Here is a 17,519-nt window from a genome sequence, read left to right on the forward strand (position 1 = left end):
AATAAGTGGATACGACTGGCAAGCTTTGTTCGGCCGAATGGCCTGTTCTTGTCTAAATTGTTCTAATATTCTAATTGTTCTTAATCAGAGGTCCCAGCATTGACCCCTGAGGGTCACCACTTTTAACATCACCTCATTCTGAAAATGTGCCCCTCACCATTAGCCTTTACTCCCTGTGTTTGATCCAGTTTTCAAAACTACCCCTAACCCCTCGCCCCCGTCCCCCAATTCATGTAATTGACTTGGATTCCGCGTTTCTTTTCTGCATTGTCATAGATGCTGGACTGTGCAAAGAGAGGATCGAAAGATCCATAATTCTCTCGCGGACTTCAGTGTCCAATAGATAAGTACACTTTAAGTACACTTCCAGACGCCGCTGCACAAACTTGAAGGTGACGCGTGCACTTCCGGGATGTGTCTGTTTCTATGGTAACAGTCGGATATTGTAGCACTGCCTGCGAGAAAGTGTCACAGAGCGCTGCGTCCTTCTAATTTGCGCATCCCGTGCGAAATGAGAGGCATTGTTGTCTCCATTAAGGACAAATGAGGCGACATCAGACGCTGCGACACTTAGACTGGAAACGCTGCAAAATTGGGCCGAGTTAATTAGGGCCTCTCAGGCAGTCATGATCAGTTTAAATTTTTTATCAATTTTTATTTTAGCATGTGCGACTTTGGATATTTGTATTAGATAGAATCAGGAAAGATCCTCCTTAGAAGTGTTCTGCTATGTTATTTTGAGGATTTACAACTTCCCTGTTTACTAACCCGATATTGTATTCATCGATCGCTTTGATGTAAAACTCGACATATTTAATTATCCCCGAAGGGACACGCTCCATTCACTCGACGTTAAAGCAGGAAGTTGTTCCCTGTCGCTCCCACTGCAGTACAGCAGCGCAGTTTCGATGCCGAGAGGTCTGCCGAAGTGAGGAAAACTCCGGAGAGCAGCGATCGGGTGGGTGAGAGCGAACCATGGCCGAGAACAAAGCGGACATCGGGGTCTCAGCCTGCGATCTGAAGGAGCAGCTCACCTCCAGCATCCAGCAAACTGCCAGAGCGACGACGCGGGCTGTCATGAGCAAACTGTCCGCGGAGATCCGCATGTTTGGGAGAAAACGTGAAAACGCAGAGCTGAGGAGAAGAGTCTCCCCGGCAACCTACGAGTCGCTCATAATCGAGGAGGCCGTGAAGGCGGCTGCAGAGATAATTGTATACGAATTTGCCGGCTGTATTGATAAAAGAATCGAAGATCTACGCATTGATATCTCCAGATATGCACGCGAAATCGACAGGCTGCAGAAGCAACTGGAAAGCTGCCGATGTAAGCCGGGACATGTGAACTGTGCAGACGGCATCCACATGCCATCGCCCGCGGAGCCGCTACTTCGTGCAGGAGGAGTAGCTGGAGCAGAAGACGGGCTGGGGTTCCAGAAAGACACCCCGGTTAACGAGCGAGCACCTCAAGAAGAGACGAGCGAACACCTAGGAGATGAACTGGAAGAGGAGAAGAAGTGTTTTATGCTGGTCTTACGTCGATTAGAGCTGCTCGACGGTGTGCCCACGGCAGACATTGCCGATCGAGGTAAGGAGGTTGGGAGGCGGAGAGGATTTGTGATGTGTCCTTTTTGGTAACTTTTAGCATGAACGTTTTTTGCACAAACCACAGTCCGTTTTTTAATTATTATTCATAACCGTAGATCGTTTTGCTCTATAAACTTTACTTCCCAAGCCCCATCTGCTGCAAATCCAGCTCTTTTTTTTTTTTAATTGGCTGATTTTGTAAAAAAAAAAAAAAATCCCACCAGACAAATGACCTCGGCCTCCACGGTATCCCTAGCAACTAAAGCAAAGAACTTAATGAGGGTTGGGAAATTTTTTCTCCTTTGTCTTACAGCACACATGCATCACAATGGACTGTTAAAGAAATAGTCACAAGTTTTTTTTTTTTAATCCTTTCTGCACTTTATGACACCTGGAAAAAGCACAACAGTATAAAAGTTGATGAAATTTATATTCAAAGCTTTGTAGCACTGCAGGGCAGTGGTGATGACGTCCAGTCTTAAAGCCGGCAAGGTTTTGATCTCATCAGCATCTATTTGACACGTGCTGTAATTTCTGTTTCTCGTATCCACCCACCCATTTTTACAAATCCACTTCATCAGGGTTGCGGGGAACCTGAAGCTTATCACAGCAAGTATAGGACACAAAGCGGGGACAATCCTCTGGACCGACTGCCAATCTACACATAGCCAATGGATTATTCTGTAAATTACAAACTGGGTTTGCTCTTTTTTTTGACAAAGTATACAAATGAGTGTATTCTGCAATGAATTATTATGTTTTATTTGATTATTATGAGGCTGTTGAATCAGCACCCGGTCTGCGCCCGAAGTTGTGAGATAGGCTCTGAATGTTAGGTTTTGGTTTAAAGATTTTCTTTTCTTTCTTTACGGGTATAAAGCAGGGATCTCAGACTCCAGTCCTGGAGGACTTCAGTGGCTGCAGGGTTTTCATTCTAACCATTTTCATAATTAGTGACCTGTTTTTTTTTTTTTTTTTTGCTGCTAATTAACTTCTTTGGAATTCATTTTAATTGAGTCGCTCTTGAAGACTCAGACCCAATAATTGTTTCTTTTTCCTTAATTAGCAGCCAAACAATATATTGATTAATTAATTAATGAGATACAAAATGAGCGACGACGTGACCAGCAAACTGTGAACATCATACAATATCTGAAAATAAAAAGGGTGGAGGTCTCAGGAATGTTGATCTGCTCAGGTCCACAAAACATTTTAACAGTGCTCTTCGAAAAGTAAAGAAAAATCAACAACTTTGAAAATGTCCGCTTTTGCACAACGAGAGCAGCAACAAGCCATGGAATTAAAGAACGGGTTTAATAAATAATGAGACTCGGCGCCTAATTAAACAACTGGTCGGAGTGAAATCGGTTGGAGTTTGAGGCTCTGACTTAGTTGGTCTTCTGCTGGCTCCCTCACTTCACATTTTATTTCTATTTAAGGAAAGAAATGAAGCAAGTCAAAGGAACGATGACGACATTCAGGGGAACAAATCTTTAAAAACAAGTCAATGGGATTAAGGTCTTGGTTGCTTACTTCAATGTATTGGGACTTAAACTTGTATTTTAAAATCTACCTAGTATTTGAGTTTTCATAAAAGTTTTAATCGCTAATGTTTTTTTGAAACCCTAATAAAATGTATGCCTATAGTTTTTGCTGCCGATACACCGCTACAAGTTTTATTACACCTAAACATTTATCGACATTTATCTAACTCTATATTTATTTTTCTAGTATCAGAATGTAGTTTAAGTTAATTTGTTTCAGTTTCAATAGATGTATTTTTCATATTTTTGATTCTTTTTTTCCACATCTTCGTGCCCCCCTTTTTTGTTACTTCGTGCCCCCCTAGGAGGGTCCACCCCACAGTTTGAGAACCACTGGACTAAGTCATGGTGTAACTGTTTGTTCATATAGTTAGGTCCATAAATATTTGGACAGAGACAACTTTTTTCTAATTTTGGTTCTCTACATAACAACAATGAATTTTAAATGAAACAACTCCGATGCAGTTGAAGTGCAGACTTTCAGCTTTAATTCAGTGGGGTGAACAAAACGATTGCATTAAAATGTGAGGCAACTAAAGCATTTTTTTAACACAATTCCTTTATTTCAGGGGCTCAAAAGTATTTGGACAATTGACTCAAAGGCTATATCATGGCAGGTGTGTTCAAGTCCTTCGTTATGTCATTTTCAATTAAGCAGATGAAAGGCCTGGAGTTGATTTGAGGTGTGGTGCTTGCATGTGGAAGATTTTGCTGTGAACAGACAACATGCGGTCAAAGGAGCTCTCCATGCAGGTGACAGAATCCATCCTTAAGCTGCGAAAACAGAAAAAACCCATCCGAGAAATTACTACAATATTACGAGTGTCAAAATCTACAGTTTGGTACATCCTGAGAAAGAAAGCAAGCACTGGTGAACTCAGCAACGCAAAAAGACCTGGATGTCCATGGAAGACAACAGTGGTGGATGATTGCAGAATCATTTCCATGATGAAATCATGAGGTCAGCCAAGTGAACAACACTCTCCAGGGGGTCGGCGTATCGATATCCAAGAGAAGACTGCATGAGAGTAGATACAGAGGGTGCACTGCAAGGTGCAAGCCACTCATAAGCCTCAAGAATAGAAAGGCTACATTGGACTTTGCTAAAGAACATCTAAAAAAGCCAGCACAGTTCTGAAAAACATTCTTTGGACAGATGAAACCAAGATCAACCTCTACCAGAATGATGGCAAGAAAAAAGAATGGAGAAGTCGTGGAACAGCTCATTATCCAAAGCATAGCACATCATCTGTAAAACACGGTGGAGTCAGGCAGTGTGATGGCTTGGGCGTGCATGGCTGCCAGTACTAGCACTGGGACACTAGCCGCTGCAGTAAAGGCCTGGCAGAGCATTAAAAAGGAGGAAACCCAGCATCTGGTGATGTCCGTGAGTTCAACACTTCAGGCTGGCATTGCCAGCAAAGGGTTTTCAACCAAGTATTAGAAATGAACATTTTATTTCCAGTTATTTAATTTGTCCAATTACGTTTGAGCCCCTGAAATGAAGGGATTGTGTTAAAAAAAATACTTTAGTTCCCTCACATTTTTATGCAATCGTTTTGTTCAACCCAATGAATTAAAGCTGAAAGTCCGCACTTCAACTGCATCTGAGTTGTTTCATTTAAAATTCATTGTGGTAATGTACAGCACCAAAATTAGAAAAACGTCATCTCTGTCCAAATATTTAAGGACCTAACTGTATATGGCACAGTGTTTATTGTTGTTACTGTACATCACTGATTTAAGGACACAGGTTTGACTTCCAACTTGGCTTTGTGAAGTTTGGATGTTCTCCCCCGATTCTTGTCAGATTTCTAAGGGAACTCCAGTTAGGCCAAATAATGGCTGTCAATGTTCTCTGTGTCAAAGGGTACATCCTGGGATGAATCAGGGTTGGCTCCGACTTTATATCCTAGCCTGCTAGAATACCCTGAGTCCCGGTCACCTTGTTTTGCACAAGCAGGTTAGGACAACCGATGGACTTGACGAGTCTTATCCAGTGGACTATTTCACACTGGAAACAAGTTGTAGTACACTAATTCCAACTAGAAGAAAATAAATAAATTTGCACATTAGAAATACACACTCCAACCTCTGTCAAACCAGGTCATTAACGTCTGGCATCCCAATGATTATCGTGCTATTCTTTTCTTTTCTCTTTTAGGTGCTGACACCTTAAAGAGCTTAAATGATGTGACGTCAACAGGCACTTGCTTGCACTTTCATGCAAATTTTTCAATACTTGTATCATTTCATTGCTAATGATTGTCCCACCAGCCTTCCAGATTCTGCAGTAGTTGAACTACAGTCATGTCACCACCACAATGGTCATGCTAATGCCCTCTATGTGTCATTATGTATGTCAAGTAAGCTCAAATGGAAGATACAGAGAGGGGGTACAACTCCACTAGTAGTACTTGATTATTTTTTCCATTTCAGTACTCTTTGCTCTCTAGGTGCTAGATTATAACAGGTAGACACATCTGTACATACAGCAACAATTCAGCAGGGCAATCCCATGAGGGCTGGTCCATACATTCTCCATTAACAATTATTTCCTTATGCTAGGGTTATGGCCTCTGTCCTATTTTCCTTTCTCGTCTGTTTTCTGGTGCATAAAACCTTGATGTTGGCGTGCTCCACAGGTTGAGAACTGCCGCTTAACAATGCTCATAACCAGGGGTCACCAACTCCAGTACTGGAGGACCACTGTGGCAGTGACCTGATTTTGCTGCTAAGTAACTTCTTTTGAATTCATTGTAATTGACTTGCTCTTAAAGACTCAGGCCCCTTAACTGTTTCTTTTTCCTTAATTAGCACCCAAACAATAACGAGATACAAAATGAGCCATTACAACTGGTGTCCATCATACAATATCTGAAAATAAAGAAAGGTGAAGGTCTCGGGAATGTTGATCTGCTCAGGTCCACAAAATATTTTCACAGTGCTCTTAGAAAAGAGAAAATCAACAGTTTCGTAAATGTATGCTACTGCACAATGAGAGCAGCAACAAGCCACAGAATTACAGAACGGGTTTAATTAACAACAAGAATCAGTGCCTAATTAAGTAACTGGTTGGAGTTTGAGGCCCTGACTTAGTTGGTCTTCTGTTGACTCACTTTCTTCACATTTCATTTCTGTTTGGGTGCCATTTAAGGAAAGGAATGAAGCAATTCAGAAGAACAATGAAATTCAGGGAACAAATCTTAAAAGAGAAGTAAATTAAAATGAATTCTCAAGAAGTTAATTAGCAGCACAAACAGGGCACTCATTTAAAAAAAGATTAGAATGAAAATCTGCAGCCACGGTGGTCCTCCAGGACTGGAGTTGGCGACCCCTGCTCATAATGTTTACTGTATTCCATTAACATGTCTCTCTTTATCTTGATTCAGATGAACTCAGACTTGCTCCGAAAAAGACTCAGATGATGGATCGCATACAAGAGGAGTCCACAACCATGAAAAGCAAAAGGATATGTCAAGATCCTTTGGTCATAGACTTGTCCATAGATGGAAAGCCCCCTAAACAGAGGTCTCATCTGGACAATGTGCAAGAAGGATCTGTAGCAGGAAAAGAAAAACTCAATGGTGAGGAATGTGTTACCATTAAAGAGGAACACTTGGACGTGGAGATTTCTTCAGAAAATGCACTCAAACTACAAGAGGTTATACCCAGCGATGCAGATATTAAATGGGAGCAACCAGAAGATGAAATCAAAATATTTAAGATAGCCAATGAGGATGCCTGCTCTGAGGCTGTAGCACACCTAGAGCCAAACAGCCCTTTGCTAACGTATGCCGCATGCATGGAGTGTGGAGAAACCTTCAGTTGTGTTTCAGACCTTAATGATCACCAGCAAGTTCACTCTTCTCATAAATCATATACTTCAACTGAATGTGGGGAAAGCATGAGTGGATCCGAACTGCCAAAAGTTCATAAGAGGTCTCGCAGAAAAGATAAGCCTTACAGTTGTCCTGAATGTGGGAAGAGCTTCAGCTACTTAGCGAGGCTCAAAACGCACAAGAGAACTCATGTGTCCGACAAACCTTGCAGTTGTCCGGCGTGTGGCAAGAGCTTTGGCACTCCGGGGAAGCTGAAGAGACACCAGAGGATTCATACTGAGGAGAAACCCCATGTTTGTAATGTATGTGGGAAGAGCTTTAATGAATCCACAAAACTGAAAGTGCACCAGAGGATCCACACTGGGGAGAAGCCATTTACTTGTATAGAATGTGGGAAGAGCTTCAGTCAGATCCAGAACCTTAAATCACACCAGAAACATCACGCCGGAGAGAAGCCCTATAGCTGCAATGAATGTGGAAAGACCTTTGGCTATTTAGTCGGTCTCAAAGTCCACCAGAGGACACACACTGGAGAGAGGCCGTATAGTTGCTCCGAATGTGGGAAGAGCTTCAGCCAGTCTGGACAGTTCAAGATCCACCTGAGAACTCACACTGGGGAGAAGCCATATAGCTGTTCCGATTGTGGGAAGAGCTTTATAATATCGGGTAAGCTCAAAATCCACAAGAGGATTCACACTGAGGAGAAGCCATATAGCTGTTCAGACTGTGGCAAGTGTTTTAGTGAGTCAGGTAAGCTTAAAATCCACCAGAGGATCCATACTGGAGAAAGGCCGTATACGTGTCCACAGTGCCACAAGAGCTTTGCCCAGGTGGGAACTTTTAAAAAACACCAGATGATTCACTTTCGAGAGAAGCCAAGCACTGCAAATGAGGCAGAAGTGGATGCCTAACTCTGCCTAACTAAGCCATCATGAGGGCAATTCTATAGACGATTTGACAATTTATTCATCACTACCGTTGCATTTTGGATTTATTTAAAAAATTTTAAAAATTGAAATCTAATTTCATTATTTTCTTGGTCTCTTTAAGAGATGGAAGACACAACAATCTGTCTATCAAGGAAGAGAAATGCTTGGAAATTCCATCTATCCCTTTATATAAGGGACAAGTTGAATTATCAGAGAAGGAGTTTCAGAGGTCAGTGTCCATCCATCTTATAATCGGAAGGCCATGCTTGAGCACAACACAAAAGATGTCTTATTTAGGAACTGGAGCAAGACTGAATGGTCTTCCTAGATGGACAGAGGAACACAAGAGCTCTGACTCTAAAGATCCTCTGGATGGTAGAACCAGATTTAAGTTATTCATGAAATGAAGAACCACTGCAAAACTTCTGACTGCTTCATGATGCCCCAGCAAAATAAATGCCAGTATTCAGTTTTAGTGTGAAGCTTCTGATCATGAAGCAGTGGTGGTAAAGTGCCAAGTTGTTTCTATGTGTATAGACATGTCTGCCTACAGTAATCAAAATCTTAATGACAGCAGAAACTTATTTGAATCTTCTATGCTTCCCCCACATATCAAAACCATATCTGTCTATAAACAAAGATCCAGAATCGCAGTTGTTAAGTTCTTAACTTCACGACATGGTCATGTTGGACTCTACAGCTTGGTATATCTGTGGGATTATTCGGACAGAAAAACAAATTCCATGACATAGCTCTTATTATAACTCCATACAAGTTCTTAGCCGACATTTTTTTATAGCCTACTTAGCGAGAATTCACTGGATTTGTTGGCCAAATGCAAACCTACTGACTTTAGTCTACTTCAAGATATGTTGTGCATCTATTTGCTTAGTTGAGAAAATTGTTCTTGAGTTAGGATATCATGGAATCTAACCCAGAGTATTAGCTTCTTTATGCATTAGTAAAGAGCGATGCTAAATATCTCTTCCACATCGCCATATGGTTCAAGGCTAAAAGTGATTTATTGTTTTCAGAATGTGGGCAAATGTAATACATTTCGGGTTTTTAAATATTTTTCTCATATTTGAAAATATGAAGCAAATATGATGTATTTTTTAAATTTAAGCTGTAAAGTTTCAGATTGTCATTCTTCAATATTTTCGCTCAACTGCCGATGTCATCTTTCTTGTAGCCTCTAATTCAGTGTTGGATCTTCTTGAGTTCAGTAGAGGAAAGGTGTAGTTTGCTAGTAAAAAGACAACAGAAACAGGCAATAGGTCATAATATTCATTAAAAAAATGATAATAATAATTAATAAATACATCCATCCATTATGCAGCCCGCTATATCCTAACTACAGGGTCACGGGGTAATTAATAAATACATAATGAAAGAAAATCAGACCCCAGAGATATTGAAGCTAGCGGCATTAAAAATGAACTTGATGGAGGTACACGGAGAAAAGAGTAACTCGACATTCTCAAATTCATCACTAGTGGACAATCCCAACCGTTAGCTGGATGACTGCTTTTTTAATCTAAATCAGGGGTGTCCAACTCCGATTCTGGAGGGCTACTGATTTTCCTTCCTGGCACTTTATTCATCAGGGAGCAGTATCTACTGTTAATTGACTTCTATTCCCTTCGTTTTAGTTGTCGTGTCTTTAAAGACTCCATCCTCTGAACTGATTTTTGTTTTTTTCCTTAAATAGCAGCCAAACAAAAATGAGATGTGAAGTGATCCGACTGATGACCAGCTCACTCCAACCTAATTCTCTCCAACCAGTTTCTCAAATCTTTATATATAATGCGCTACAGTGGCTGTTCGTTTGTCTTTCCAGGATTTTAAATCACCTGTAGCTGGTAAACCGTTTGACCTACTGACCTGAAATTTGGTACACATATAATACGTGACCTCTACTACCCACTTTTGGGGTGGGATTTCTTACTCTTTTTATTGTATTTTATTGTAGAATCAACTCTCGGCTTCGGGCAGCTGGGCAGCCATGCAGCGCATGCATACGGGCATCATTCTCATCCTACCACCTTTGCCGTCACTTCCTCTACCTCTTTATATCTTAAATCATTTTTGAGGCAGGTTAATGACTTAAATGCCAGCTTGAGTGAAAAATTAAAAAAAAAAAATGTACTAACTAATTGCAACACAAACACTTAATCAGTTTAACGTGAAAAGATGCAGACGGAAGAACATAAGTGGCGGGTCGCTAGGGTAGAGAAAAGAAGTGCATCAACATCTGAGCAAACGAATGCTAAACTATGAAAACTATGAATGCTCAAATCAAGTGTATTCACTGCATGTTATCGTGCAGTGTGCCGTTACTGGTAGAAGATGATTCTTGTTGTTAACTAAACCTGTTATTTACCCCCATGGCTTGCTGATGCTGTCTTCCTGCCACAGCAGACATTTCCAAACCTGTCGATGTTCCTTTACGTAGGAACACCATCAAAATGTTTTGTGGACTTGAGCAGATCAACATCATTGAGACCTTCACCTTTCTTTATTTTTCAGATATTGTATGATAAACACAGGTTAGCTGGTCATGGGTTGGCTCACTTTGTGTTACATTATTGTTTGACTGCTAATTAGGGGGTCTGCATCTTAAACAGCAAGTCAATTACGAATAAGGCAAAAGAAGTTAATTAGCAGCAGAAACTGGTCACTAATTAAGAAAATAGTTAGAATGAAAGTCGTAATGAGTAAACGTAAATGAGCCGTAAGGCAAAGCTCTCAATTTACCAGTCGATCTACGTTCCTACCCTCACCTATGGTCATGAGCTGTAGGTAGAGACCAAAAGAACGAGATCGCGAATACAAGCGGCTGAAATGAGTTTTCTCCGCAGGGTGACTGGGCTTTCCCTTAAAGATAGGGCGAGAATGTCGTCCAAGGTTTTTGTTCCTCATAGGAGGTTTGGTTGAATGATAGACAGGGTGAGAAGCTCAGTCATCTGGGAGGAGCTCAGAGTAGAGCCGCTGCTCCTCAGCATCGAGAGGAGTCAGATGAGGTGGCTCGGGCATCTGATCAGGATACCTCCTGGATGCCTCCCTGGTGAGGTGTTCCGGGCACGTCCAACCAGGAGGAGGCTCCGGGGAAGACCCAGGACACGCTGGAAGGACTATGTCTCCCAGCTGGCCTGGGAACGCCTTGTGATTCTCCCGGAAGAGCTTGAAGTGGCTGGGGTGAGGGAAGTCTGGGCCTCTCTGCTCAAGCTGCTGCCCCCGCGACCCGACCTCGGATAAGCGGAAGAGGATGGATGGATGGATGTATGGATAGAATGAAAGCCTGCAGTCATTGTGGCCTTCCAGGATTGGAGTTGGACACTTCTGATCTAAGTGTACTTTGTGGATAGAGGGAATCAGGACAAAAATAAGTTTTCAATTCCCCAATGCGATCCCTGTTAAATTGCAGCCATGCTAATTAAACTGAAGGAAAATGAAGGAAAGCAATAATGAAACAAAGCTGTGAGAGATCATTTCAGTGATTGGGCTTTAGTTGCTTTTGTGGACAGTCTGGTACCGTCAAATGCAGTCCAATAAATTAAAACCTACTTCCAGGCATGTAGTTTCTTAGATTGCAGTATGATAGCAAGGGTAAGGTTTCTGGGATGGACTGCAAAGTGTTGCCACAACTTTTTGGGCTGAAAAAGGAAGAGAAGTTAGAAATTGTGTCTCCACCAAAGCTGTCCCAGAGTTCATCTCATTGGCGTTCAATGTGCTTCTGTAGCACAGGTGCGTGTGTGACAGCATTTATTGGCATCATCCAGATGTACACAATGGCAGTTATTAAAAGTTAGAAGGAGTCACGGAGGCATAAGAGTGTGGCCCATGAATGAACGGTGCAGAAGAAAACCGGCCTACATCTTAATGCGTTAAATGTTTAACTGACTACAAAAAAAATGTCATTACTTGTAGAAAAGAACAAGCGCCCCACTCCTACTCACACTCAGTTGTTCACATGCTTATACCGATTAATGTTTCTCAGTCAGTTATTTTTAAACCCACTTAGTCCTGAATAGGGTCATGGGGGGGTCTGCTGGAGTCTAGCGCAGCTAGCAATGGGCGCAAGGCAGTAAGAACCCTGGACAGGATGCCATTCCATAACGGGGTGAGCACACACTCATACTCCAACCACACATACTGGCCAAGTCTCAACCTGCATGTCTTAGGACTGTGGGAGGAAGCCCGCACAGACACTGGGAGAACATGTAAACTCCATGTAGAAATGACCCGGGGCACAAACCCAGGTCTTCTTACTGCAAGGCAGCAGCACTAACACTACGCCACTGGGCTGCCCGATTAATGTTTCTGTTATTTAAGTTTAAAAGATACCTCCTCCAAATTCTTCATATTAATTCTCACGTGGGTCCTTCAAGTGTTTGGCTAAGCTGGTTGTATGAACCTCTTAGACTTGTATTGTGCAGTGGCAAATTCTTACATACAGGCTTCTGTGTATCTTGCAGTTTTCCATTCCCAAAGTATTTCCAGGTGCCACCATGGCTGCCATCCTTGTCAATTAAGCCTGCTGGTGAAGGCTGTGATGCTATAAAGTCTTCCTAATGAAAATGGGCCTGCATTGGGGCTCAGGCATACCCTTTGGTACCCTACATGGCTCAACTGTCATTCATAATGTAGGCTGTAGAATTAGTGCTATAAAAAGTGAGTACTGGAAACAATTTTGAAAATGTTACAATTGATATTTATCGATATTGTGATACTTTGACAGCCGTAGTCTGTACTATATATTCTCAATTCAATTTATCAATATAAAAATGATTGAGAAGTAAGATCAAATCCTGCAATGTCTTCTAATTTAATTTTAGCTTTTTAGTCAGAATATGGCCTTGCCATTAAAGAATGTGTTTGCACATATACAAGTGTTTGGAGTGCCAGTTTGACAAAATGAACAAACAGAAAGACTGCAAATGAATGAGCTTTCCATATTTATTTCAATGGGAAATTTAGCTTTTACAGAAGCTTGAGAAATATAGAAATATTATTACAAAAAACAACAACCTTCCCTCAAACACACTTATGAATTAACAAAAAAAAAAAAGAAGAAGAAAAAAGGTCCGACGTGGCTAATGATAAGAGATCACAATCACAGTAAGGAATTCTGAAGATGTATTACTGTAGGTATGAAAGTCCCCAATATTATCTCTTTACACATATCTGCCAAATAATAAATTGTCTACATTTTTCAAGAGAGAGGATGTACAACATTGTTCATAATGGCATTCAGCAATATTGTCTTCTTTCTGTCTTCCGCTAGCACCTCCAGGAGGTCCAAAGGGTGTCCCATTGCTAAGCCTATCTTTTAAATTAGCAGGTGAGCTTCTCTTCAAGTGGAGGCCCAATCAACCTTAAAGCTTGGTTTTGCTGCACTGTAAACCTATAAATACTTTCACCACATATAAAATAATCCATCCATCCATTTTCCAACCCGCTATATCCTAACTACAGGGTCACGAGAGTCTGCTGGAGTCAATCCCAGCCAACACAGGGCGCAAGGCAGAAAACAAAGCCCGGGCAGGGCGCCAGCCCACCGCAGGTATAAAATCATAAACTACTTAAGCAGTTCCCAAATTGTGGGGCGCACCCCTTACCCCCCCCCAAAAAAAAAGATGTACAAGGGGGGCGTTGAATAAATGAACAAGACATCAAAATTATTTTTTTACATTTTTATTTCAAATTTAAATTTGCAAGCATATAATCACACCGAATGCATTATAACTAAAAGTAAAATAAAACATTTCTAAGGCATAGATCTAATGACTAATATGTGCCTGCTTTAAAGTACACAGCCTGTCCAGGTTTGGTTTGATATTCAAGATACGACACTCCGAGCTCCTTTTCTATTTGAAGTTTGTTTCTATGACAAATGGCGCTGCTGCTGCTGCTGCTTTTATAGTTGCGTATTTTCAATCCAGAAAGTTCGAGACGTATCGGTATCTGTCGCGAACATTCGGGTAACAGTAGATCAGGTGATAACATGTCGCGACTGCACCACATTGGCAGCGTAGCCAATATTGCCAAATTGAGTTAAAAAATTTACTGCGTATTGGGTTATTTTCATGATACAACTAACAGCGGTATAATATTTGTCAAACTAAAATACGTTCGTCTTGCACAAATTGACTTCATCGGTGTCCTCGTTTACGAGATTTTTAAAAATTAAAACATATTTAATCGTTTCTTTACATAAATAAATAATTTATTCTTTGTTTTTGGGATTAGAATTACTACCAAAAACCACACGAGGCATTTTAACAGTTATTAAAGCACATTTAAAAAAAAATTGCAAATATTTAATCGAAGTTAGCCGAACACATGCAAATTTTATGGAAGTAAAAATGATAGGATACCACGACACCGCACGAGTATCATATCTTTGTTAGTTGTATCATGGGTTATTCTCATCTATCTTATATTATGCAGGGGTACAGAATTATTCCAGGTAGAAAAGGGGGATGTTCGAAATACGAAAGTTTCAGAACCGCTGAACTACTTAATAAATATAATTATGTGATTTATTGACAGCATACTATATGTTGCCATCTCGCTGCTGCTAACCACAGACTTTTCTCGAGCTGTTATGCACTCTCTTTTATCCTGATTACTGCACTTCTGTCTTGTACTGTGGTGTCATAAAGAGTCACCCAGCAACATAGTCTGTACATGAAACTACCAGAAAAAATGGTGTGGACTCATTATATGAATCTGAAATGCTTTAGGTAAGCAGTGGTATTGTTAAAGAACTTTGGGAAGCATGCATGCACTTGACTGTTCAAGCACAATCACCTTGGGATACTGCCGTGCTGGCGATGTGGTTTGCAAAAGTCTGATGAGACATCAAGGGTTTATTCAGCAGAACGTAGACGAGAAAGGAAAATAGGACAGAGGCCATATCCCTAGAATAAGGAAATAATTGCTTATGGAGAATGTATGGACCAGCCATCATGGGATTGCCCTGCTGAATTGTTGCTGTATGTATCTACCGATGTGTCTACCTGCTATAATCTAGCACCTAGAGAGCAAAGAGTACTAAAATGGAAAGATTAAAGTAATCAAGTACTACTAGTGGAGTTGTACCCCCTCTCTGTATCTTCCATTTGACACACTCTAGTCAATGTGCCCCATAGAGGGTATTAGCATGAGCATTGTGGTGGTGACATGACTGTAGTTCAACTATTGCAGAATCTGGAAGGCTGGTGGGACAATCGTTAGCAATGAAATGATACATGTACTGAAAAATTAGCATGAAAGTGCAAGCAAGTGCCTGTTGACATCATTTAAGCTGTTTTAGGTGTCAGCACCTAAAAGAGAAAAAAGAAAAGAATAGCACGATAATCATTGGGATGCCAGATGTTAATGACCTGGCTTGACAGAGGTTGGAGGATGTATTTCTAATGTGCAAATTTATTTATTTTCTTCTAATTGGAATTAGTGTACTACAACTTGGTTCCAGTGTGAAATAGTCCACTGGATAAGACTCGTCAAATCCATCGGTTGTCCTAACCTGCTTGTGCAAAAACAAGGTGACCGGGACTCAGGGTATTCTAGCAGGTCAGGATATAAAGTCGGAGCCAACCCTGATTCATCCCAGGATGTACCCTTTGACACAGAGTACATTGACAGCCATTATTTGGACTAACTAGAGTTCCCTTAGAAATCTGACAAGAATCGGGGGAGAAAACATCCAAACTTCATAAAGCCAAGTTGGAAGTCAAACCTGTGTCCTTAAATCAGTGATGTACAGTAACAACACTAACCACTGTTAGACAGTTGCACCATGACTTAGTCCAGTGGTTCTCAAACTGGAGGCGGGCCCCCCTGGGGGGGGGGGCGCAAAGTAACAAAAAGGGGGGCGCAACGATGTGAAAACAAGAATCAAAAATATGAAAAATACATCTATTGAAACCAAAACAAATGAACTTAAACTACATTCTCATACTAGAAAAATAAATATAGAGTTAGATGAATGTTGATAAAAAGTTAACTAGGTATAATAAAATATGCATCTATGATATATCATTAATTAAAAAATAACAAATTGGTATTACTGGGCTCCTTTCAAAAAAACGTTAGGGGGGTGCGATTAAAACTTATGAAAACTCGGGTCGCAAATACGTAAAGGTTGAGAAATGCTGACTTAGTCTTCTGTGATGCTGCTCACTGTAGTAAGGTATTATAATAAAAAGCTTGCTTGTTTATTTTCTACCCGATGTGCTTCAATGTTGTTTATTGCAAGGTTATTTACAACTCCTCTGAAAACCACCAAACGTGTGTTTCTCAAATGTGCCTAGTTAAAATTTTAAATGAAAAATTTAAAGCAATTTTTTTTTTTGCAGAATCACATATTTTGTTCCAGCTGACCACACACTGCTAAATGCAGTATAAAATGTGCTTTCCAGCCTGCACCTTTCTAATACAGGTTTTCCTTTAAATTCAGCAGTTATTTTATGAAATACTGCTGGTAGTGACACCTACTCGGTGTCTTCAGGATCTACTTTTTCATTTATTGCACAATATGCTTGTGGACATTGATGGATAGAATTCTATTCCAGGACCAACATAGGATCAAGTTCCACATTGTCCACCCTAACCCTATCAGTATAAAGTCTATTATAAAGCAGATGGTGAGAGCCAGAGGGGAACTAATGTGCTGAGGGAGAGTGCAATCACCTCACCTTTGGGCAGGTTGGGGGGATTATAAGGGAACTCACCCAGATAGTTATATGTCCTTACATTCCTAAAATTAGACATATCTAACCCTATCCCTAACCCCTATTGTTTGGTTATTTATACCATCATTTTGGAAAGGAAAGCCGACATATGGTGGTGTAGTGCACTAAACTGGATACTCAGTATTTCTTACAAATAGTGGTCTAGTTTTGAAGGTGTAGACATTTTTCTCTATCTTATATAAGGTGCACTATGATAATGACTGACTGACAGATTTGTATTAAAAGGATTATCCTAAATGTCTGTACACAGTGTCCTGATGATGGATGTAACACATATGGTGTAAGAATGAACTGAAATGTTTAAATAAATAAAATATTTAGTATTCATTCAAAGATGTTTTACTAATTTATTCTTTTGCCCTCATTCTTAGTGAAGAATGGATCAGACCGTCCCGGAATGAAATGGTTCTTTTTTTGATCATTGGTTCAAGGAGGAACCACACAACCCACTAAAGTGCCATTAGAGAACCAGTATTTGGGTGTCTATTGTGGACCATGGCCGGCCATTCATCCCGGCCATAACCTCCAGGCCGCCAGTGGGACATGGAGATGCCCCAAATTCCAGCAGGGCATCATGGACTATATAGGTTTACTGCACAGCCCTGCACAGAGACGTTTATTTTCCATACAGCCCAGAGACACTTCCATGTCACGAGGACAGAAGAAATAAAGTGCTTCCAGGCTGACGAAGAAAAGGAGTTTTCACCTGACCCGGAAGTGCTGGGTAATCACATGACCTGAGGGATCAGAAGCACTTCCGGGTCATGGACTATTAAAGACTGCGGGAGATCCCAGACAGGCGAGCTGAGTCAGGTGGCAGGGTGACAACGTGTCTGGGTGTGGAGGATTATTGATTAT

The 17,519-nt window shown here is 40.9% G+C and overlaps 2 protein-coding genes across 6 annotated transcripts in view; one reads left to right on the forward strand and one right to left on the reverse strand.

Moving 5' to 3' along the window:
• The first annotated feature begins 477 nt into the window (after positions 1–477).
• On the forward strand, positions 478–17,332 carry LOC120536837 (zinc finger protein 239-like). 3 transcript variants are annotated; one of them, XR_005635210.1, is made up of 3 exons: positions 478–1,585; positions 6,521–8,128; positions 17,033–17,332. XR_005635210.1 is itself a non-coding variant. In XM_039765353.1 (3 exons), exons 1-3 carry the CDS (start codon positions 976–978, stop codon positions 17,077–17,079), a joined length of 1,773 nt encoding a protein of 590 aa, XP_039621287.1. In that variant the 5' UTR covers positions 478–975; the 3' UTR covers positions 17,080–17,332. The 3 variants fall into 3 exon arrangements, 2 of the variants coding, with proteins under 2 accessions (XP_039621287.1, XP_039621285.1); XM_039765353.1 differs by having other exon boundaries at positions 6,521–7,636; XM_039765351.1 differs by lacking the exon at positions 17,033–17,332 and having other exon boundaries at positions 6,521–8,874.
• Positions 8,925–17,519, reverse strand: part of LOC120536862 (zinc finger protein 501-like) — a 37,592-nt gene continuing 28,997 nt past the window's right edge. The window contains exon 3 of one of the 3 annotated variants that reach the window (XR_005635212.1): positions 8,925–9,145. The gene's annotated coding sequence lies outside the window, so the exon portion shown is untranslated. The remainder of the gene's footprint in view (positions 9,146–17,519) is intronic. The other 2 variants (XR_005635214.1, XR_005635213.1) reach the window with 2 other exon arrangements.

The sequence above is a fragment of the Polypterus senegalus genome, chromosome 10, assembly GCF_016835505.1.
Source record: "Polypterus senegalus isolate Bchr_013 chromosome 10, ASM1683550v1, whole genome shotgun sequence".
Lineage (NCBI taxonomy): Eukaryota > Metazoa > Chordata > Cladistia > Polypteriformes > Polypteridae > Polypterus > Polypterus senegalus.